This window comes from Haliotis rufescens, unplaced genomic scaffold (genome assembly GCF_023055435.1).
Source record: "Haliotis rufescens isolate VD_foot unplaced genomic scaffold, xgHalRufe1.0.p SCAF_7, whole genome shotgun sequence".
Classification (NCBI taxonomy): Eukaryota; Metazoa; Mollusca; class Gastropoda; order Lepetellida; family Haliotidae; genus Haliotis; species Haliotis rufescens.
In genome coordinates, this window is record NW_025964361.1 from 8,126,735 (window position 1) to 8,152,534 (window position 25,800).

Sequence of the window (25,800 nt, forward strand, 5' to 3'; positions counted from 1 at the left end):
ACCCTGTGCCCATCCAGTCGTAACAAGCCGGGTTGACAGATCGTAGTCTTATTCCGGATCTCCGTCGCGTCTAATGCGCCTGCCACAGATGTTCAAGGTAAGTGAGTGTAAATCTGTATGAATAAAATGTACTATGCGTCATTTCAGGATTTCTTACGAATGTCCGTATTGATTTTCACGAAAATAGCGTTTGTTCAGTTTGTGTTATTTCAATTTGGATGTCTACTTCATGCATGAACATTCCATACACAGCTGAACAACTACCCGTGAAATTTCGAATTATTATTATGCAAGTTTATTCACCTTTACCTGGGACAGAATCCGGCACTGGAGCTCAGACAGACACTGGCAAACAAATTGAACCTCAGACAGACGCGGCACAGACATTGTAGCTCAGGGAGACAACGACAAAAACACTGTAGTTCAGACAGACACAGGCACAAACACTGAACCTCTGACAGACATCGACACAGACAATGTAGTGGTGGTGGAATGGGGTTTAACGTCGCGTCCAAGATTATTGCACTTATATAGCGACGTGCATGTACGTGTGTGTGTTTGTGTGGCTGCTTGTACTAGTCCGGACTGATGCCGATTTATAGTGCTAGCTCACTGAGATACCATGCCGCAGTTTAACATGGATACCCAACTCAGACAGAGTATACTGACTCCGAGCCGACCAGTCCTTGCTTTAGCCCCTTAATGCCGAGCGCCAGACAGGGTAACAACAAGTACCATCTTTTAACGTCTTTTGGTAAGACGCGGCCGGGGATCGAACCCCGGACCTTCCGCTCTCCGGGCGGACGCCCTACCACTAGACCACGGAGGCGGTCGACAATGTACCTCAGTCAGACACTAGTATAGACATCTGTATGAGTGAAAGTTTAGGCGTCTTTTTATGATTTCTTACAAATGTCAGTATTGATTTTCACTTAAGAAACGTTTGTTCAGCTTGTGTAATTTCATTTTGGCTGTCAACTACATGACTGTACATTCCACACATTGCTAAACACCTAACCGTGACATTTCATATTGATATTGTGCATGTTTATTCAAGATCTAGTCATTTACACTGAAGGCGGCCTAACATGAGTGAGTGAATGAGTATGGTTTTACGCCGTTTTAGCAATATTCTAGCAATATCACGGCGGGGGATACCAGATAGTGGGCTTCACACATTGTACCCATATCGGGAATCGAACCCGGGTCTTCGGCGTGACGAGCGGACGCTTTAACTTTGAACCATGACAACATGAAACATCTTTGTTGGTGGCGAAAAAGAGGTATTGCACAAAGTGATCTCAGAATACAAATTTAGAAACTCTCTTACTTTAACATAGGGATCAGTCCCTTCTTGAATATAACTCGTCCACTGAGCAAAATAAGTCTGGATTAAATTTGCAATGTTAATCACTTAAAGTCAATAATACAAGTCACACACCCATCCGGGGGCACGGGTGGCCCAGTCGTCTTAGGCGCCGCGATTCGCTGTGCAGAGTTGCGTCTCTTGGGCACGCCAGAAACCTATGATTGTGGGTTCGAATCCCGGTCCGCCCCGATTATGTTTCTAAATTTGTCAGCACCATACCCGTGCTCGTGGGTTTAAACCGAAGTGGTAAAAGTCTGAGACCTGCATCACTTCGGGCTTTCCTCCCACATTAAGCTGACACGCCGCAATATAACTGGAATACTGTTAAAAGCTCATTCACTCACTCACTCACTCACACACCTATCCACTCAGTCACTCACAATCACTCTCATTCACTCACTCACTTAAAACATGTATATGCTGCGCAGATCCATCATTATGACATAACTCGTATAAACAACTTCCGTCTCCTTTAAGGCATTGTATACAACCAAGTGAAGGCTCGTGTTACCCTACATGATGTTTTAGAAGGTGTGACTGCTTAATGCCGAGATTTTTATTGGATATTGACAGGGTTTATTGCTTTATTTACAGTCACTTCATGGTCCGAAGTGTTATACAGTGGGTGAATTCATTGCTGGCGGAATATTTAACATGTTGATATATACTGATTGTGAGAGGTGAAATGGGGTTTAATTTTTAATATTTTAATATTTTGAGATTATTCCACTTCTACAGAGACGTAAAAGCATGTGTGTGTGTGGCTGCATTTACTGGTAGTACCATGTCTCAACGTCTTTTAGCATGAACCACCAACCTTCCTCAGGCCCTAGGGGGCACGGGTGGCCCAGTCGTCTAAGGCGCCGCGATTCGCTGTGCAGAGTTGCGTCCCTTAGGCACGCCAGAAACCTATGATTGTAGGTTCGAATCCCGTTTCGCCCCGATTATGTTTCTAGGTTTGTCAGCACCATACCCGTGCTCGTGGGTTTAAACCGAAGTGGTAAACGTCTGAGACCTGCATCACTTCGGGCTTTCCTCCCACTTTAAGCTGAAACGCCGTGATATGACTGGAATACTGTTAAAAGCGGCGTTAAACCCAACTCACTCACACACTCCTCAGGTCCTATAGACCAGGGACGCGGTTACTGATTATGAGGTCGTGTTAGTCACGTCAAAATAACTTTGAATAATACTTTTGTTATTTATAATATATTTATAGTGTAAACTTAACAATTTATTTACAACATGCACATACGTCAGCAAAACATTTTGGGAAACCGGTAAGCAAACGCACAATATGCTAGGATCTTATGATGAAACGTTAATTATAGTTAAAGTTAATTGATACAGCTATTCGGGACGGTCGAGTAGCCTCGTGCTTAAAGCGTTCGCTCGTCACGCCGAAGACATGGGTACAATGTGTGAAGCCCATTTCTGGTGTCCCCCGCCGTGATATTGCTGGAATATTGCTAAAAGCGGCGTAAAACCATACTCACTGACTGACTTATACATCTATTCTGTATGACCAATTTTCAGGGACCTGGTATTTGATGGAATATTGCAAAACGCGGCGTAAAACCCTACCTTATTCTGTTGACAGTTGAACGCTGTTGCATTTTCATTTATATCTCAATTTTGATAATCCTCAAAAACAAACACGTCTATCCATATCAAGGGCGCCATGGTTTGCGCTGCATCTACCGAGCAATGCAACACAATAAATAAAAGCTTATTATGGTCTGGATGGGAATGTAAAGCATACAGTAAAATATAATACGAATGAAAGAACATCTAAATTCCAATGTTGGATATCAAGTAGGCATACAGGAAATGCTCGTAACACTAAGTACAAACGATACCTGGAAAACTATTTTGGTGAGAATCCTGATTTTGGAGGCGAATAACCAAGGAAATTTCAATAAATGTATCAGACACGTGTAATAAAATATTTCTGATTACAAGGCATGGTAAGGATTTACCAAATTTCAGTTGAATCCATAATTATATTCAGACTAAATGCATCGGGACACAATAATGAGCCAGACCTCAGACCCTAGATAATAATTGTTACAGGATGTTAATTTTTTATTAAGCTGTCAATAATTAATGAACAATAGACAATCCGGACAATTATTTGAGTTGTACACACAGTGGGAGTTTTGTTTTAGTCATTTTGTATATTTTCCTACTGATTTCATGACAGATTTCATAACCTGTTCACAGTTACGTGAGGTAAAAGGTCATGTGAGATCTGTTAACCTATTATTTGATTATATTTTCCCGGAAATACCACCAATGAAAGGAAACATAATTCCCTTCCTTATTGGGCCAGTAAAAGCGGAAGGTTAATGAATTGACAATTGTACAGAGATATTAATATCTGAACCTCCATAACATGATCGGCACAGACACTGAACCCCCGAAAGACCCCGATAATGAACCTCAGACAGACACCGACACAGATCATGTACCTCAGACAGACACCGGCACAGACAATAAACCTCAGACAGACACCGACACAAATCATGTACCCCAGACAGACACCGGCACAGACAATGTACCTCAGACAGACACCGACACAGATCATGTACCTCAGACAGACACCGACACAGACACTCTAGCTCAGACAGATGCTGACACAGACAATGTACCTCAGACAGACACAGACAATGAACCTCAGACACACACAGACACAGACACAGACAATGTACCTCAACCAGACACAGACAATGAACTATTTTACCGGGAACAAATCTATCATTTATCGAAGAATTACGCAGATAGAATACATATTTATTCAGGCTGATACGTAACAATATATATCGCTGGATGGCAATTCACATTATCTCGCATTCTCCTCAGGGCATCCGTGATGTTGCTGCTACTGTTTTCGCTGTCGTACCTACCTGGAGTCATCACCGTCAATAGCGATGTTTTAATGGATGGCGATGCGGTCCTTGGCGGGATGTTCATGGTACAAAACTATAAAGGGGGATCATGTGACAGTATAGTTCAAAGCTCCATACAGACGCACGAAGCAATGAGATGGTTCTTTAAGAAACTAAATGACAGAAACTACATTCAAAATGTTTCACTCGGTAGGTAATCTTTTTTTAAACTCAGAGTGAAAAATGTGTTGTTGGTATTTTACTTTCAGTATTTTTTCTCACATTACTCTAAAATGTTATTACACCGTGTAGCTAACCACATTTGTAAGTACGCATTAGAAATGACCAAACATCAATTTTCACAGCAGGATCAAATACAACACATACCTGTTAAAATCGATGTGAGTAACAGGGACAGTAACAGTCTGAACTGTCTACCTGCCTCAAGTCTTACAGTGATAAACTGTCTACCTGCCTCAAGTCTTACAGTGATAAACTGTCCACCTGCCTCAAGTCTTACAGTGATAAACTGTCTACCTGCCTCAAGTCTTACAGTGATAAACTCTCTACTTGCCTCAAGTCTTACAGAGATAAACTGTCTACCTACCTCAAGTCTTACAGAGATAAACTGTCTACCTGCCTCAAGTCTTACAGTGATAAACTCTCTACTTGCCTCAAGTCTTACAGAGATAAACTGTCTACCTGCCTCAAGTCTTACAGAGATAAACTGTCTACCTGCCTCAAGTCTTACAGTGATAAACTCTCTACTTGCCTCAAGTCTTACAGAGATAAACTGTCTACCTACCTCAAGTCTTACAGAGATAAACTGTCTACCTGCCTCAAGACTTACAGTGATAAACTCGCTACCTGCCTCAAGTCTTACAGAGATAAACTGTCTACCTACCTCAAGTCTTACAGTGATAAACTCTCTACTTGCCTCAAGTCTTACAGTGATAAACTGTCTACTTGCCTCAAGTCTTACAGAGATAAACTGTCTACCTGCCTCAAGTCTTACAGTGATAAACTCGCTACCTGCCTCAAGTCTTACAGAGATAAACTGTCTACCTACCTCAAGTCTTACAGAGATAAACTGTCTACCTGCCTCAAGTCTTACAGTGATAAACTCTCTACTTGCCTCAAGTCTTACAGAGATAAACTGTCTACCTGCCTCAAGTCTTACAGAGATAAACTGTCTACCTGCCTCAAGTCTTACAGTGATAAACTCTCTACTTGCCTCAAGTCTTACAGAGATAAACTGTCTACCTACCTCAAGTCTTACAGAGATAAACTATCTACCTGCCTCAAGTCTTACAGTGATAAACTCGCTACCTGCCTCAAGTCTTACAGAGATAAACTGTCTACCTACCTCAAGTCTTACAGTGATAAACTCTCTACTTGCCTCAAGTCTTACAGTGATAAACTCTCTACTTGCCTCAAGTCTTACAGAGATAAACTGTCTACCTTCCTCAAGTCTTACAGTGATAAACTGTCTACCTGCCTCAAGTCTTACAGAGATAAACTGTCTACCTGCCTCAAGTCTTACAGTGATAAACTGTCTACCTGCCTCAAGTCTTACAGTGATAAACTCGCTACCTGCCTCAAGTCTTACAGTGATAAACTGTCTACTTGCCTCAAGTCTTACAGTGATAAACTGTCTACCTGCCTCAAGTCTTACAAAGATAAACTGTCTACCTGCCGCAAGTCTTACAGTGATAAACTGTCTACCTGCCTCAAGTCTTACAGTGATAAACTGTCTACTTGCCTCAAGTCTTACAGTGATAAACTGTCTACCTGCCTCAAGTCTTACATAGATAAACTGTCTACCTGCCGCAAGTCTTACAGTGATAAACTCGCTACCTGCCTCAAGTCTTACAGAGATAAACTGTCTACCTACCTCAAGTCTTACAGAGATAAACTGTCTACCTGCCTCAAGTCTTACAGAGATAAACTCTCTACTTGCCTCAAGTCTTACAGTGATAAACTCTCTACTTGCCTCAAGTCTTACAGAGATAAACTGTCTACCTGCCTCAAGTCTTACAGTGATAAACTCGCTACCTGCCTCAAGTCTTACAGAGATAAACTGTCTACCTACCTCAAGTCTTACAGAGATAAACTGTCTACCTGCCTCAAGTCTTACAGAGATAAACTCTCTACTTGCCTCAAGTCTTACAGTGATAAACTCTCTACTTGCCTCAAGTCTTACAGAGATAAACTGTCTACCTACCTCAAGTCTTACAGAGATAAACTGTCTACCTGCCTCAAGTCTTACAGTGATAAACTCGCTACCTGCCTCAAGTCTTACAGAGATAAACTGTCTACCTACCTCAAGTCTTACAGTGATAAACTCTCTACTTGCCTCAAGTCTTACAGTGATAAACTCTCTACTTGCCTCAAGTCTTACAGAGATAAACTGTCTACCTTCCTCAAGTCTTACAGTGATAAACTGTCTACCTGCCTCAAGTCTTACAGAGATAAACTGTCTACCTCACTCAAGTCTTACAGTGATAAACTGTCTACCTGCCTCAAGTCTTACAGTGATAAACTCGCTACCTGCCTCAAGTCTTACAGTGATAAACTGTCTACTTGCCTCAAGTCTTACAGTGATAAACTGTCTACCTGCCTCAAGTCTTACAAAGATAAACTGTCTACCTGCCGCAAGTCTTACAGTGATAAACTGTCTACCTGCCTCAAGTCTTACAGTGATAAACTGTCTACTTGCCTCAAGTCTTACAGTGATAAACTGTCTACCTGCCTCAAGTCTTACAGAGATAAACTGTCTACCTGCCGCAAGTCTTACAGAGATAAACTGTCTACCTGCCTCAAGTCTTACAGTGATAAACTGTCTACGTGTCTCAAGCCTTACAGTGATAAACTTACAGTGGTAAACTTACAGTGATAAAGTTATGACGCTTAACTTACAGGATTACATATAATTTACAGTATCAAATATCTATTGTAAATATTTAGTCATTTTGTTCAATAAATTTAAACTCTTTGTAGTTTGTATAAATAATATTATGTATATAAATACATTATTCTTTTGTTATCTAGGGCATTACATTTAAACAGAGAATTCGTCTCCAATAGTTAGTGACTTCCAGAGATGGTACGTTCAATCCTCCCAGGATAGACCATGCCATCTGCCAGATTCTACGGGTAGAGTGTGATTTGAGGTTCTAAATTTAAGAAGGGGATATGAAATAACTTTAGGGAGCAGTATATATGTTTCGAAGGAAGGCAAATGTTTAAAGGAAGAATATTCGTTTCCCTTAGAATTTGACCGTAGAGTACTATTCCATGAGCGGAAGAAGTGATATTTCAATGTTATTTCTATAGTTGGTGTAAGCCATAATGAGTTGAAGTCTTGGGGGTAACAGAAAACTTCACTTAATCAACAGCGATCAAGTATATATTAAACCTTATTTAGTCAGACATTTTATTATTAACATATATAATAATATAATATCAGCTTGATATCGGTGTCAATTATGCTTTTAAAGACAGTACTCCAATATAAAGAAAGATAAACCCAGAAACATGGAATACACAGATTCCGTTGCAAACTTGCTGGGCGTGTGAGAATAAATAGTCTCTATGTATGAACAAGATCTTTTGAAGATATTGAAAATTTATGCTTTCCACTGGTCATGAATAAGCCATTCAAATTACAAGAATTAACAATTTAAGCCTTGTGATAGTTACTGTTGAGATGCTACGGTAAGGCTTGATCATGGAATAGTTCTCTACCGTCAAATTCTAAGGGAAACGAATATTCTTCCTTTAAAAATTTGCCTTCCTTCGAAACATATATACTTCTCCCTAAAGTTATTTCATATCCCCTTTTTAAATTGAGAACCTCAAATCACACTCTACCCGTAGAATCTAGCAGCTGGCATGGTCTATCCTGAGAGGATTGAACGTGCCATCATTACAAGTCACTATCTATTGGAGACGAATTCTCTGTATAAATGTAATGTCCTAGATAACAAAAGTATAATGTATTTAGATACAGATTATTATTTATACAAACTTCAATGAGTTTAAATTTACTGAACCAAATGTCTCAATATTTACAATTGATATTTAATATGGTACATTATATGCAATCCTATATGTTTAGGACCGCCTCTGTGGTCTAGTGGTAAAGCGCCCGCCCGGATAGCGGAAGGTCCGGGGTTCGATCCCCGGCCGCGTCACACCAAAATACGTTAAAAGATGGTACTTGTTGTTACCCTGTCTGGCGCTCGGCATTAAGGGGCTAAAACAAGGACTGGTCGGCTCGGAGTCAGTATACTCTGTCTACCACGAATATCCCGAATCACCCCGAAAAGGAAACTTTCGCAATTCGTGATGATTCGGCCAATAATGCAAACTTTCGTAGCTAAAAATATAAAGAAAGCCAGAATGGGTTAAGAAACATGTACGAATTAAAAGATTCATGTACGGATCATGCACAAATTGTTAGAATCACCTACGACTAAGTTACGAATATGCCGAATGTTATTCTTGCTTATATTAATTAATTCTTACATGATTCGTAGTTGACTCGGGACTTTCGTGGCTGTTTCGGAATGTTTTCGGATTGAGGACAAGAAATGTTGGGAGCCACGAATCCATAAGAATAGCCAAGATTGCAAAAGAATCGATTAAGAAGCTGTTACGGAACATAAGAATTACGAATGGATTACGATACAGCAACGAAATTTCAATTCGGGGACCCTTCCACGAAAGTTTGTGACAAACAAAAATTTTCTCGCCGATTCGACGAACTCCCGCGAACTGTACGAATGTTTGGGAATCAAATAAGATTCATTTGAGAAGTTCAAGAAATGATTGAGATTTATCTACGAACAAGAACGATTTCCTTTTCGGGGTGATTCGGGATATTCGTGGTCGTAGTGAAATGGGGGCATGAACTAGCACTATAGATAGGCAACAGTCCGGACCAGTACAAGCAGCCGCACCCACACATGTGCATGCACGTCGCTATATAAGAGCAAAAATCTTGGACGCGACGTTAAACCCCATTTAACATCACCAACATGTTTAGCGTCATACCTTCTTTACCATACCTCAGTGTGTTTTATGTATTACATCTATGGCATTTAACTTTCCTCTTGTACCACTGTGGGTGGTTCTAATGGGAATCAAGTTTGACCTAAGGAAATTATTCTCAAACTAAATGAAAACAATAATTGCCATGTTCTCCTTGAAAAACATTCTTAAAACCATGCTCCTATAAGTGGTGACTGTGCTAAAATATTTGTTAAAATTGTTATATTTGGTATAAACATTTGGTGTAAATGTTTCATTGTAGATATATAGATTGTTGGAGAAAGAATGTTATAATATATACAAAGATGGGACACCACCCATTCCCTCTTGCCCTACAAAGGGGGCACGGGTGGCCCAGTCGTCTAAGGTGCCGCGATTCGCTGTGCAAAGTTGCGTCCCCTTGGACACGCCAGAAACCTATGATTGTGGGTTTGAATCCCGGTTCGCCCCGATTGTGTTTCTAGGTTTGTCAGCACCACACCCCTGCTCGTGGGTTTCACCGAAGTGGTAAACGTCTGAGACCTGCATCACTTCGGGCTTTCCTCCCACATTAAGCTGACACGCTGCGATATAACTTGAATACTGTTAAAGCGGCGTAAAACCCAACTCACTCACTTACTATTGCCTTACACCCCTAACAAAATAAATAAGTAGATACCAATCGGTTGCCATGCATGGCTGGCTGCAATGATTCGACCGATTAGAAAGTAATGCACTCAGGCGTTTGACAACTTTTTTCTAGGAATTCGACTGATCAGGAAGTAAACTGAGATTTCATGTTGCAGGTTTACATGCATACAAAACCTGCGGCCAGCCCCCTCTGGCGGTAAAGGCAACCATTGCAATGATGAACAAATGGAATGGTATATCTAAACTCCAAGGTAAGGCGTGTTTATATAAAGAAATATTTGACTCTCTATCTCCGGTATATGTAATATACTCTGCAAAAAAAGAAACGCAAACGTGATTTTAGATGTATATTTTATATATCATATGAATAATAAACAGTTGGTAATCGATTGTTCACAATAGGCACACATCATTGTCATTGACCATGGCACACACTGAACAGTAGAGTTTCAAGGTGAAGGTCATCTGTTCTCAATATTTTGTATGACCACCATTAGTGTCCAAAACTGGCATCGTTGTCCCATGGAAGCAGATCCCGAATTGTGTCCTGGGGAATGTTCACCCACTCTGCCTGCTGTTCTTGTGCCAACCGTCGGAGGTTCTATTGATGTTGCTGACATGCTCGCAGTCGTTGATCTAATGCATCAATAAATGTTTGATTGGGTTTAAATCTGAAGACAGGGGAGGGGGAGGGGGAGGGGGAGTGCAAACTCAGGTTTTCAAAACATTTTCCCAGGTGTTATATACATGTATGATATGCAATAAATAATTATACACATTGTTTGTAATGACATATAAAACATATATGAGATATTAAGATGTGTTTGAACACAGATGAACACTCCATTCACGTCCATGAAATACTTGTAAATATACCTGTATGTATAGCACATTGACAGTATCTGTTTCATAATTGCAGGGCGGTCGGGTAGCCTAGAGGGTAAAGCGTTCACTCGTCAGGCTTAAGACCCGGTTTCGATTCCCACATGGGTACAATGTGTGAAGCCCATTTCTGGTGTCCCCCGCCGTGATATTGCTGGAATATTGCTAAAAGCGGCCTAAAACTATACTCACTCATATTTCATAGTAACTAACGTATCCCGATAATACATGATAGCAAAATTCATTTTCTTAGGTGTTGCGGGGCCTGAATTCAGTTCAGAAACCCAGTCCGTGTCTCGTCTACTGAGTTCACTACCTGAGGAAGATCGTCTGCTGCAGATCAGCTACGCCGCCACAGCCGCCATTCTCTCTGACAAGAGTATTTACAAAAACCTGTACCGGGTCATAGAAACGGATGATATACAAGTAGACGTAAGAGATCCAACATGTTTTAAAGACTGTACAGTGGGTCAATCTGGTGGATGGTATTCCAACACAGGCAAAGGGTGTATGAGTGTCTACCAAAACTGGGTCAGAGAAACGATGATTTTAGCAATCGCTGGCTGATTTGGTGTCTAGTCACATTTCAGCGTAGTGTGCTGATGTTGTGTTGAAACACAGACAATCACAAAGGCACGCCTATCGTTTATTCAATAACAGGTGACCCGTGAAGATCCGGGTTAGATCGTAAGCAACATATATACATACATGTCGTAAGAGGTGGCGGGTGGTCCAGACTCGATTTACTAACCGCCGTCATATATCCGGAATATTGCTGACGCGGAGTTAAAAAAATAAACAAGAAGAGGTCATGGGTTGATAAATAACATTGTAAGATCACGTCAGTGTTCAACCTATTTCACATTTATGTCCCTTGGTAAGATTAACTTGATTTCTATTGCTGCTATTGATTGGAATACACACTCTGTGCAGTGATGATGTTTTATTCCAAACATTTCTCCTATCATTACATCAACATTATTAAACCACCTAGCTTGGTGTATTGCCTTAGCAGACATATTACGGCAAAATATTATTTTTTCAGTTTGTAAAATTACAGTAGGCATGCTGAAGTCATACTGCATGCAGTTGTAATAAGTAAGGTCTAATGAATGTGCCACTTTCTCTCACTGCTTGTTGCTTGTTTGATCAGCAATATTCCATCTATATGACGGTGGTCAGTAAATAAGCGTGTCTAGACCAGACAATCCAGTGATTGACATCATGAGCATCGATCTTACGCAATTCTGATACGATGACATCGATCAACCAAGTCAGCGAGCCTGATCAAGCGATCCCGTTAGTCGCCTCTTACGACAAGCATCGTCGCCTTTTACATCTATCATGGGTTGCTGAAGACCTATTCTAACCAAGATTTTAATGGGTCTGGGACAGCTGTAATGCCAATATCAGAGGCTGTATGTTGATTTCGTTGAGATTTTGATCTTTTCAATACATTTTACTTTATGCATCCATCTTTTTTGGTTTTAAACCAGAGTGATTTGAAACTGTGGTGAAGTTTTTGGCTGTCAGTTTATATAAAAAAGCGTTTATTAAGTGGAACACTGTTATCCATCCATCAGCTGAGTAAACATATGACACTTATATATCACCAAAGGTTGAATTTATAATTTACAGTTTTACATGTATTTAATAAAAAATGTCAACGCAAATCAGAAAGCACACAGGGTAAATACATTTTTTAAAATAAACTTGTGCAATACCATTTCTTTATATCATGAACGGATTAATATTATATAATTCAACGTAGATGGAATTGTAATACAATTACATGTCAGGAACAAATCACAAATTGAATGAATATACAAGTATGATCAATATTCTATCCAGATTATGGTTCAGCTGATGAAGTCACTCGAGTGGAACTATATTGCCATCGTGTATGATAATGACACGTACGGCAGAGAAGGAGCCGAATCGCTGAAATCTGCGGCAGAGAGACAGGGTATATGCGTACCAGTGTACGTTTCTATATCTCCAGGATCCGGAAGCGAAGAACAGCGAAAACGTTTTCAGTCAATTGGTGATAAGCTTGAACAAGAATCAGAATCGCCAGTCCTTGGTTTGGCTTTTTTCGGCCATGCTGAAACAGCAAAAACGATGTTTGATTTCCTTGACATCAAGCTCAGCATCTTCCAGATGATAGTGTCTGAGTCTATTGGTGATAGTGAATCTTATTTGATGACGTCCGACGGAAGCGTGTACCCATTAGCCAAAGGACTTCTCACGCCAAGTCCTCCATACTATGATGTCACGCTATTCAAATCACACTGGCAGTCGATTCACACCGATGCTACTGCAATGTTAGAAAGCATACAAAATAATGATTGGCTGTTGAAATACATGGAACAAGTAAGCGGGTGCCCTTTGACAAATGCAACAGATGTTCCACTAAACTGTCTTCAACAGTCCACAGCTTCAGTACCACGTATTTCCATCTACACCAACTACGCTCTGATGGCCGCAGCCGCCTTTGCAAAGACGTACAAGACCTTATATGAGAGGAAGTGTCCTCAGCAAACAGGTACTATATGTAAAGAGCTTGAGGATTATATCGCCAACAAGGCCAAATTTACTGAGGAAATGGCTTCAGTAGAAGTCAACTCTGCCGCTGAGTTTACAGAGCTGTCACCCTTTCGGTTAAAGTTTGGATTCAAGAACGGAGAGATTTTGTATAAGGAAAGTGGAAACTACTCGACCTACATCGTGTACAACTACCAGAAATGCAACACTGGGTTTTGCAATGTACAGGTGAGAGAAAATGTGTGCGCATCGCCCTATGCGATAGATTACTGAAATTTTAATGATATATTAAACCCATATCAAGTAAAGATTGAAACAATTAAAAAGTTCCAATGTGATCAAATGTGTTTGTTGTCCATACATATACGAGGCAAGATGTTCCACAAATCCGTATGAACTAAATACACCCTGTATTTCAATCAATCTGGATATAAATCTTGTTACTAAAACGCCCGTTTCAGAATGATTCCACAAGTTTGGATTGAAACAATTCCGACTGTGTAGTAATACTCACAACCATTGCATTAAGTAAGACGAGTTCTATGGATGAACAAAGTCTTTATTACAATTAGTGCGACGTTTCGGTGTAGATCCTAAAACCTTTATCAAGCAAGTGATGGATGGTGCTAAACAAATGCCACTCAAAGAAATTATACGTCGTCTACATGGAGACGTGGCAATCTCAGCTATCAACAACCCATGTTGTTGAGCACCATCCATCACCTTGATAAAGGTGTTAGGATCTACACCGAAACGTCGCACTAATTGTAATAAAGAAGTTGTTCATCCATAGAACTCGTCTTACTTCATCACACCAACTTCTAAATGCCACTCAAAGAACCATTGCATTGTAGGTTGCAGACTATAATGGTTCAAAGGTGAATGTATCCAAGGAGAGCATAAGGTCCTACACAAGTGCTGGTGATGAGGTGATGGGGCCCGTAGCAGCACAGTGTCAACCGACGTATACATGTGATATGTGCAGTCGTATCATCACCCCTGCAGATGTGTTATACATTCCTGGAGACTACTACATAGTGGGGCTTGTCCCCATCCACAACAATAAACAAGGCGACCTTCTACAGTGTGGTGAACTGAGGACAGCCGACAGTGTTGATATTGCCGAAAGTATTTCCTATGCAGTTAAGAGAGCCAACTCGCAGAAAACTACGTACAGATCGGCTTTTGGGGGAAAAACTGTTGGACTGGTTCTGATTGACACTTGCAATAATCCGTTCAGGGCTAGAGAACAAATAATACAGTTGCATCGAGGTGAACTGAAATTGATGTCAAATTTAAACAGTTCCCTGATTGTTGATAAAATATTTGGATACGTTGGGCCATACGCCAGCTCCGTCTCTGTCCCGGTGTCGACTCTCTTGGCCGAAATAGATAAGCTTTTAATTGCCTATGCTGCAACCTCCGTTCTTCTCAGTGACAAGTCCTTGCATCCTACCTTCATGAGAACATGTTCTCCTGACAATAAGCAAGCTGATGTTATTATGGATCTTGCTAACACTTTGGGCGCCAAGTATGTTCAAATATTGTACACAGATGAAGTGTATGGCATAACAGGAAAGGAAGCACTAGAAAAGTCCGCAAAGACTCGCAAAGTTTGCATCGCTCAATCTCTGAAGATCCCGGACACGACTGTTGCTTCCAGTTTTGTTGGCTACGTTTCTGCGTTGAGGCAATTTTGCCATGCTAAAATGGTTATCGTCTTTGTGCGGTCTCATGTGACACCCATTCTAATGACTGCACTCAATAAGGAGGTAAACAATGGAGAGTTCGTGTTTATTGGTGGAGAAAGTTGGGGGAAACGTCCACAGGCTCTGATGAATAACTTTAAATTACGCGGCAGTTTAACCATTGGACAAGATCTGCCACGGAACGTGGGTTTTGGAGATCATTATCATGAAATAGATTTACAGCAAACAGAAAACCTTTGGTTGCAGGGCTACTTAGAAGAACGTAGCAAGTGCTATTACCCTTTGAGTTTTAAGAAGACCCACACAAATCAATGTAGCGCTTCAACGTTAAACGAGTACCGTTATACAGACACATGGGTACCGTTTGCCATGAATGGTGTATATGCCCTTATCATGGGATTTAATCAAATTCTTGAAGACACTTGCTTCGGTTCTTTTCCAAATTGCCCCGATTATTCTACAGCTAAACTAATAGAAAAAGTTAAGAATATTCGCCTTGATGTTTATTACGATGGCAGAGATGTTCGTGTATTCGACGACAACGGTGAAGGCAATGTAGCATACACTATCTATCAGATTATCAGAGAAGGAACTGCTCTCAGCTACAAAAAGGTGAGTTAGTAAATAATAAAGATTTGTCGGTAATTTTCTCTAATATAACCCACCACAATACCTTACAAAATAATATTAAAATTACAATAAATGAAATAGATAATATTATTATTCTCAAAAACGCGAGAGAAACAGTTTTGTTTAGTGTTTATTTGTTTGTCTGTTGCAGTCAATGTGTAAACAATCACTTAGCCAAGCAACAAACCCCCTAAATATTTCAGTCAGTTTACTAATTATTCAAATAACGAATTCCAAACATTTTTATGTTGAATTTCATCACCAGGGCTTGAAAATAATAGGATTAAAAGAAAACGAAAATCAATTTTGTATTTTAATTTTGTTTCGCTTCTAGCATAATTAGTCTATTGTGATGTTTCAAACTATTTTTGAACTTCTAAATAATTTGTAGACAATCTGTCAAATAATCGGACTGATATTCAGTTAATTTGTAAAATAACTTAAATATTTAGGCATTTTATAAGTTGCCTACGTGAATCAAATTTTGTACATTGACTGCAACATATATCATTATAGCTGATAATGTTATACCAAGTTACAGAACGGTTATTTCTCTAGATTGGAACGTCTGAAAATGGTCTACAGCTTGCGGTTTCAAACCTCGATACGTCGTTTGAAGTGGACCTTTCATCTAGTTGTCAAAACGATGTGGAATGCGGCAGATGCTCCAAACAATTCAATGAATCTGCTTCCAGGTAAAGACGTATTTGAATTATTTGCATCTCGTTGTTTCCATCTTCCCAGCTGTCATTACTAGGCAAGTAATAGACGCAGCTGTCATTTCTAGTGTACCCCTTCTTACATAACTGTAAATATTGAGATATTATGCCTCACACAGCTGTCATTTCTAGGGTACCCTTTCTTACATAACTGTGATTATAGAGTTATTATGCCTTACACAGCTGTCATTTCTAGGGTAAACCCTTCTTACATAACTGTGATTATTGAGATATTATGCCTTACACAGCTGTCATTTCTAGGGTATCCCTTCTTACATAACTGTGATTATTGAGATATTATGCCTTACACAGCTGTCATATCTAGGGTACCCCTTCTTACATAACTGTGATTATTGAGATATTATGCCTTACACAGCTGTCATTTCTAGGGTATCCCTTCTTACATAACTGTGATTATTGAGATATTATGCCTTACACAGCTGTCATTTCTAGGGCATCCCATCTTACATAACTGTGATTATTGAGATATTATGCCTTACACAGCTGTCATTTCTAGGGTACCCCTTCTTACATAACTGTGATTATTGAGATATTATGCCTTACACAGCTGTCATTTCTAGGGCATCCCATCTCACATAACTGTGATTATTGAGATATTGTGCCTTACACAGCTGTCATTACTAGGGCATCCCATTTTACATAACTGTGATTATTGAGATATCGTGCCTTACACAGCTGTCATTTCTAGGGTACCCCTTCTTACATAACTGTGATTATTGAGATATTATGCCTTACACAGCTGTCATTTCTAGGGCATCCCATCTCACATAACTGTGATTATTGAGATATTGTGCCTTACACAGCTGTCATTACTAGGGCATCCCATTTTACATAACTGTGATTATTGAGATATCGTGCCTTACACAGCTGTCATTACTAGGGCATCCCATTTTACATAACTGTAAATATTGAGATATTGTGCCTTACACAGCTGTCATTACTAGGGCATCCCATTTTACATAACTGTGATTATTGAGATATTGTGCCTTACACAGCTGTCATTAATAGGGCATCTCATTTTACATAACTGTGATTATTGAAATATTGTGCCTTACACAGCTGTCATTACTAGGGTACCCAGTCTGAAATTACTGTGATTATGAGGGTATTCTGCATCACACAGCTGTCATTTTGAGGTATTCTTGCCTAACACAACTGTCCGTTTTGGGGAATTCTGCCTTACATTATAACTGTCATCTTTAGGTTATTCCCCTCACACACCTGTCATTGTTAAGGTATACAGCCTTACATATCTGCCATTATTAAGGTATTCTACCCTGTATAGGTCACCAGTTTAGCATTCTGTCCTCAACATCTGTCACATCTGAGCATTCTCTTCTACACATATATCACGTTCGGAGAGTAATTTGAGTTGTACTGAATAACAATTTACCACTGACATTATTAGAATACACATTTTTACGTTTGTTTTCTGTATTCTTTAAAGCGGACGTGTGGACGGCGACACCCTGCCATCTATCAGCCTTGGTGTGATTGTGGCTGTGCTCGTCATCATTGTCCTCGTACTCGTAATTGTGTTGGTCAAGACCTGTCGGACAGCTGCTTCGAGGGGTGGTCAGATATTTTTATCATGTTTTTATTTCCCCATATCAGTTAACATTGATTGATATAACATTCCTTAGAGTACAAAGCATAAAACCTGATACCTAACATCATTTCAGCTACACGTCATTTTCAGTTTTCTTTGACAGCTAACTGAGTATTCAAAGCATTGTTATTTTTATCTTAAAATCCAAATCATTTAATGTAACATTTATTCATAAAACATTATGTTCTTTCATACTTCCAAGTTATGTAGTCATCTTCTTCATTATCTCTCCAGCATTTATGCGTACACAATAATAAAATATAAATGAAAAAGCCCTTCCCATAATCATACGAAACATCTTGTTCTAACGGATCTTGTTCTTTCTTGTCCATTGTTCGATTCCGACCATATCAGAAGCATTTCTTTATGAATCATTGTCAATCAGGTATTCGCGAAAGGGTGAGCGTATCCTTCCCCACTGTTGGCACCGTCCAAAACACATACAAGGGCAAGTCAATTGTTCACCTGAAATAACATGGGGACATATGGTACAAGTCAAAATATGTAATTGCATCGGACATCTTTTTTGTCAAAGAATGTGAACTGTTTCTGTTGATTCTTTACATAATTGGCGTAAGGGAGAATCTAGAAACCAGAGAGTTATTATTATTTTGAGTTTTCTTCTCATTAGCGCTAATATATCTGCACAATAATAATGTATGGTGATCTGATATCACCTTGACTTCAACCTCTACCAACTTGACAAAAATAGTCAGTCAACCGAATCCAAAGTCTACAAGTAGTAACAATCAACGTATTTAGTAAGATCATGTGTAGTCGCATCACATCACTGTCACATCACATCATATATTAATCATGTTCTTTCTCGTACATATAAATGCCAGGAGTAAAACGTTTATGGTCCTTAATTATCAAAAGAGTGAGTGAGTTGATATTTTACGTCATATCAGCACTCATTTCAGCCATATCATGATCAGTTATCAAAAGAAGTATTCATATTACTATATTTAATATAACTACTGAAGTGTTAGTAAAGGAAATTGATCGCCAATGTTTCACTGATGCTTGAGAGGAGGGGTTGTCGCATTCATATTGAGTTGCATTTTTTGGCTAGGGGCCAGTCGTCGCATTCTTATAGAGACGCATTAATTTCACGACTTACAGTTTTTTTGAGAAACATGCTATTAGTCCTTGTGTAACGAAATCTCACCCATTTCTGTATGTAACAGTTAGGGGTTTATGAATATTTACCAAAATCACTCCAACAACAATTCTTTGGTCTTGGACTGTTTTCATTTTTCATATTTCTTCATGCGGCGAGGGTTTCTCACTCTAAGAACAGTCTTTACTTGAATATGACGTTTTAATTTTATGTCTTAGTTGTTTCGAGTATACGTTCGTGGGTCCTAAAAGGGGAACCCTCATTTCTGTTCAATTTCAGTGATAGACTGATTCAGAAGATTTCTAAATTCAAGTTGATAAACACATTTACATATCTTTCTTTCTCATCCATTACAATGTAATGCCCTCATGTGGACCCGTGTAGACAGCTTATAGATATATTGTATTTCATAAAGTAACAGCACCCTCAACATTTTCATACATACGTTTTAAACGTACGAGTGCAAATTTGACCTGTTGCAAAAATGTATGTATTGTACCAATCTTGAATAATGAAGGACAAACCATCATATAAAGAAATAATATAGTCATGTGCTGAAACTATTGTCCATTCAAAACACATCCTTTGCACAATATTAATATATTTATGGCAATGTAAATTATGGCAGGTATATCTGAAACTATATTCTGTCTTCATTATTAGCATCATGATGATGATAATTGTCAACTGTTTGAAGACATGTGTATACCTTTACAACATGCATAATAAATAATAGATGAATAATGAATAAATGTTAAACTGATATTGCAATATTGGAATGCCATATCGTCAAGATCAGATGGATTTTCATGTTTTGATCCAGTTCAAGCGCCCCGTAGTTCAATCGTTCGCGCTCGTCACGCCGAAGGCCCGTGTTCGATTTACCCCACACAGGTACAATGTGTTCAACCAATTTCTGGTGTCCCCGGTTGGAATATTACTAAAGGCGTAGTAAAATCATAGTCAGTCATTGAACATTATAACCATGTATCATCCTGATTGCTTTGGTCGTCGCGCCAGTTGTGCCATTGTTTTCACTGTTTGCGAAGAGGCCAATTTCAACGTGACGTCATACCATCGCTTCGACACAAATTACTAGATGACCTTAGATACAACATAAAGAAGCACGTTCTCAACTCGGCCTTACGATTTATCTGAAATTAAAATATTTTTGTCAATCAATTCATTCGGGACAGATTCACTCCCTACATTGTGTAATTATAACTATTCAAACTGAAGGACTGTTACAACGAACACTGTTCTATCACATGGTAAGCTGTTATCACTTAGTACCTATGACAAGAATTTGTGCTATCACACACTATTAGATAAATCGTGACAATTGTTACCTCAAGTAATTAACTTGTGTAAACATTCAAGCCGTTAGTAAAGCTTTCAAAATGAGTTATGGTAGACATGTGGAGGACAATAAAGTTCCAAATCTGACGCTTCAGTGACAAAAATGATATCCGTTATCTTTTCAGGTGAACAATTGTCTTGCCTTTGCATGTATTGGGACGGGTGCGACTGATGGAGTATGATAAGCTTACCTATCATCTTTTCGCGAAAACCTGGTAGCATCACTATTTGGTAGGGAATCAGAAAAAAACATGAAAAAGGGTATTTGCGTTTTTTCTTTATTTTGTGAATGCATGCTGTAACGATATGAAAAAAGATGACCACACGACTTACAGAAGAACGTAGAGTTTTCATATGAAAAAAAGTTACCATTGAATCAGAAGCATTCTTATGATGTAATTAGAATCGTTCAATGGACTCTGCTTTTAGTAAGTGTCTTTGAAGGTAATATAGAAGTGATACACATGAAAAGAAATTATGGATGTCAACTTCTTTATTATGAGGAACACAACGTTTCGGAGTGTATACCTACTCCTTCATTCACCTGTTGTAGGTATACACTCCGAAACGTGGTGTTCCTAATAATAAAGAAGTTGACATCCATAAATTATCTTCCTTGAGATGTCTTGTGATTATGGAAATGATTCTTCTTGTTATTAATACGTGTTCTAACATAATACGTTACAGCATCGGGGTCTGACCAAGAAGGTGTTTACCACGAACTTGATCATTCATCTCCTAAGGCGTCACCAGACCACCGTACGAGTAAGAGCTGTACATGTACATCGACTGCGAGACCCCGGGTTCCATTGTGTCCACACGTGGGCACAATATGAGCAGGCCATTCCTTACTTTCCGAATATGTACTTTAATAAGTCATATGTTACAACATCCGTCATATTTGAGTCATGACAGAACTGTGATTATTTCCAAAATACTTTCAAGACATCATATCTCGATGTCTTCTTGAATTAGTGACAAGCGACATCTACCACTTTTCAAACATTGTTAACCAAGATATCTAAGATCTGTTTCTTTACCTATCTTATCTTTTCTTTGAACTTTTTAATAAAATGTCAGTCAGACTTGTTTTGTACAATCTAATTTAGATGAAGACGTATTGTTGTTTCAATACACTTATTCTGCACGATAGACGATCAGGCTACAGTGTCAGGGCACACGTGCACGTTAGGTGTGTTTCGGGGACCCGTGCCACTAACCAGTCTTACTGCTAGGGCTGTCGTAACTCCTTTTCAATCCGATCACTTTTGGACCAGGGGGCATATCTCACTCCGTCATTTCTTATACCTGCTGTGGCATCATTCATGAGATATATGGCAACATTGCCTAGTCCACGATCAGTGCATACTTAACGTTGACGATCAAAATGAAACCACACATGCACCTGTTTCTAATCCTGCCTTTATGGATATATCTTTGCCAGTCCCGACCCGGTGCCACAAACCCAACACTATAACTGTCGTAATTCACAATATCAACGTCGACGTACGATAGCCGTAGAGCTAAGCTCGCTTTGTGGAATGACCCCCCAGTAACACAAGTTTCATGATCCAATTAAATCGGCTATTGAACAAGCCACTATTAATATATAGTATTTCAACTTAACTATTGCCCTCTTTCACTCTCTTTCTTGATGTCTCAGGCTACGTCCGGGGTAGAATAGGTCTTCAGCAACCCATGCTTGCCGTAAAAGGCGACTATGTGACTATGTGACTAAAATGACAGTCATACAGCCTCTGATATTAGCATTACAGCTGTCCCAGACCCGTAAAGACCTGGGTCAGAATAAGTCTTCAGCAACCCATGCTAAGCTTATCGTAAGAAGCGACCAACGGGATCGGGTGGCCAGGCGTGGATCGATGAGCATGATGTCAATCACTGGATTGTCTGGTCCAGACTCGATTATTTCAAGACCGCCGTCATTTAGCTGGAATATTGCCGATCGCGGCGTTACACAACAAACAAATTAACAAACCAGGTTTCGTCACATATTTACCAACGGTGTCAATCATTACTGTCTCATTTCAGTGCAAGGGGAACATTCAGTCCCAAATCCTTACCTGACGGCCATCCCAGGAACCCCTGAGCTCCCAGGCCGGTCGGTTCATAGACCAGATCGAGAAGAGGCTGGAAACTCTCCCGGGACAGCGAATGACAACAATGACATTGACGAGGCAGGCACAACATAGAGGTCGTTGTGAAAAAAACTGCGCAATGCGTCCATGCGGATGTCAGTGAGCAGAACCCACGGTGCTATTTTCCGTGCGCTACTCTCTGTACATTTTCATTCAAAATCATAGTATATATATCTTTATCAGCTGTTTTTAAGGTTTGTGTGTTGGATCTAAACACGTTTTACAGTGTGATCCATGATGTGTCCGTATTAATAGCACATATGTCTAGATAATTATCTATACAATATTACATACATGCATATATTCATTCACTATGCCGCTTTGATATGTACAATATGAGATTATTATTATTTGATACGTATTGCTATGTCCATGATCGAGGAGTTGTAGCTGTAGTGAGACGAGTGATGATTTATGGTATGAGTTATGACCACCTTTAGAAATGTGTCAGGACAACTTACATGTCTTGGTTTTGTTTACCTATCGAATCGTAGTTTGACTACCCATGGCCATTTAGAGGTATGAGTTATGACCACCTTTAGAAATGTGTTAGGACAACTTACATGTCTTGGTTTTGTTTACCTATCGAATCGTAGTTTGACTACCCATGGCCATTTAGAGGTATGAGTTATGACCACCTTTAGAAATGTGTTAGGACAACTTACATGTCTTGGTTTTGTTTACCTATCGAATCGTAGTTTGACTACCCATGGCCATTTAGAGGTATGAGTTATGACCACCTTTAGAAATGTGTTAGGACAACTTACATGTCTTGGTTTTGTTTACCTATCGAATCGTAGTTTGACTACCCATGGCCATTTAGAGGTATGAGTTATGACCACCTTTAGAAATGTGTTAGGACAACTTACATGTCTTGGTTTTGTTTACCTATCGAATCGTAGTTTGACTACCCATGGCCATTTAGAGGTATGAGTTATGACCACCTTTAGAAATGTGTTAGGACAACTTACATGTCTTGGTTTTGTTTACCTATCGAATCGTAGTTTGACTACCCATGGCCATTTAGAGGTATGAGTTATGACCACCTTTAGAAATGTGTTAGGACAACTTACATGTCTTGGTTTTGTTTACCTATCGAATCGTAGTTTGACTACCCATGGCCATTTAGAGGTATGAGTTATGACCACCTTTAGAAATGTGTTAGGACAACTTACATGTCTTGGTTTTGTTTACCTATCGAATCGTAGTTTGACTACCCATGGCCATTTAGAGGTATGAGTTATGACCACCTTTAGAAATGTGTTAGGACCACTTATATGTTTGGGTTTTCTGACCACCTGTACAGAGATTGGTTATCACCTCATATTGGTTAGTCTTTGACTACATACGGAGATGGGTTATGATCACTTATAGTAATGTGTTACCTGTCGAAATGATTAGTGACCTCCCATCGATGACCACTTGTTATTTACGGCGGTGTTATGACACTTATAGAGCAATATAGTCCTAGGCCAAATGCAAGAAATGTGCCTATCTTTTAGGATATCAATGAAGCAGTAACAGTGTTATCCAGTAACTTGTATGGCACCTTCCATACTCCAGAAATTTCTCTCAGTATGGAACTAGCCACAGAATGTATCAGGTTACTATAAGCATACAAGGTGTTCCCAATTGCTTGACCCACACAACCCCCATGGCTCAGACACAGCATCACATGCAGACAATGAGGATATAGGTTACTACGTAAGTGGTTCACTAAGTAGTTTAACAAGATAACTAACATTAAACAATAACAGATAGGAAAGAAAACATTCTATCTTATCTTGAGAAAAAGCAAAGAAATAACAAAGGGATATTTGTTCATATGTAAACATTCTTTTGCCTAATTGTACTTGATGTCTATAAATCTCCTGGTCTCTTTTACCTCGCTTATAATTACAACCAAACTTTGAAACACCTTTTCGTCTACATGCTCTCATTGTTTATTGTGCTATTCACCATGTAGGTACTTGGTATGTGATAATATAGATAAGATACGTTAATATTTATTGCTGAAAACATTCCATTACGGAACAAATACAGTATTTAAATGAAAAAAAACATTATGATTTATACATACACAATACAGACATACAAACACGTAAACACAAAGGAATCACAAGAAACACAAAGAAAATATTAGTATTACATGTTTGAAATGTCATTGGTTGATTATGATCAATGGGTATTAATTGCTTGAATGTGTAGATATGTATTTTAGAGGATGTGGCGAAATAAATTATTTTCATTATTGAGGACCTAAACGTTTTGTTTGTATAATTTTCTTTTTTTGAGTGTGTTTGGTACAGTGAAGAAGGTAGTGTTTTTTATCATCAGTTGTTGAACATGTGAAAGTTGAGGTGAGGTGAAATTGGGTTTAACGTCGCGTCCAAGAGTATTGCACCTATATAGCGACGTGCATGCACGTGTGTGTCTGTGGCTGCTTGTACTAGTCCGGACTGATGCCGATTTATAGTGCTAGCTCACTGAGATACCATGCCGCATTTTAATATGAATACCCCACTCAGACACAGTATACTGACTCCGAGCCGACCAGTCCTTGTTTTAGCCCCTTAATGTCGAGCGCCAGACAGGGTAACAGCAAGTACCATCTTTTAACGTCTTTTGGTATGACGCGGCCGGGCGGACGCTCTACCACAAGACCACGGAGGCGGCGGTTGAACATTTAAAGCATAGTCTTTGATGTAGTGGGGTCGGTGGTTTTGTATGTCTTCCAATTTCTGTAGTTTATCTATGGTTACTTAATCTTAGTTTAGAAAAGTGTTCTCGATATTTTCATATTTTACAGTGACTGAGATAAGGTTCTTATTTTGTTTCATCTTTAACAACTATCCTATATGTCCTAAGTTTGTTTCCTGTGCGTTTAGTTGCATTAGCGTCTGAAGAGTTTCCGTGAAGAGAGAGCCTAATTTAGACTTTATTGTCTCTTTGAATGTTGGTGATAGAAAAACTGAATTACTTATAATATCATGTATTTATAAGAATGGATTGAGTTGGTATACCAATCCTATTTGTTAATTCACCAAAGATGTACTTTCAGCAATAGCATTCTGTATTATGTTTTTATTTTACATCTTCCCGAGGC

At 39.3% G+C, this 25,800-nt stretch overlaps 1 protein-coding gene across 2 annotated transcripts; it reads left to right on the forward strand.

Moving 5' to 3' along the window:
• Positions 1 to 24,952, forward strand: LOC124144460. 2 transcript variants are annotated; one of them, XM_046513871.2, is made up of 10 exons: positions 1 to 97; positions 4,232 to 4,467; positions 10,098 to 10,193; positions 11,078 to 11,256; positions 12,676 to 13,596; positions 14,223 to 15,689; positions 16,266 to 16,402; positions 17,895 to 18,022; positions 21,226 to 21,303; positions 22,588 to 24,952. In XM_046513871.2, the coding sequence occupies exons 2-10, from the start codon at positions 4,242 to 4,244 to the stop codon at positions 22,746 to 22,748; spliced, it is 3,393 nt and encodes a 1,130-aa protein (XP_046369827.2). In that variant the 5' UTR covers positions 1 to 97; positions 4,232 to 4,241; the 3' UTR covers positions 22,749 to 24,952. The 2 variants fall into 2 exon arrangements, with proteins under 2 accessions (XP_046369827.2, XP_046369828.2); XM_046513872.2 differs by lacking the exon at positions 21,226 to 21,303.
• Positions 24,953 to 25,800: the final 848 nt, after the last annotated feature.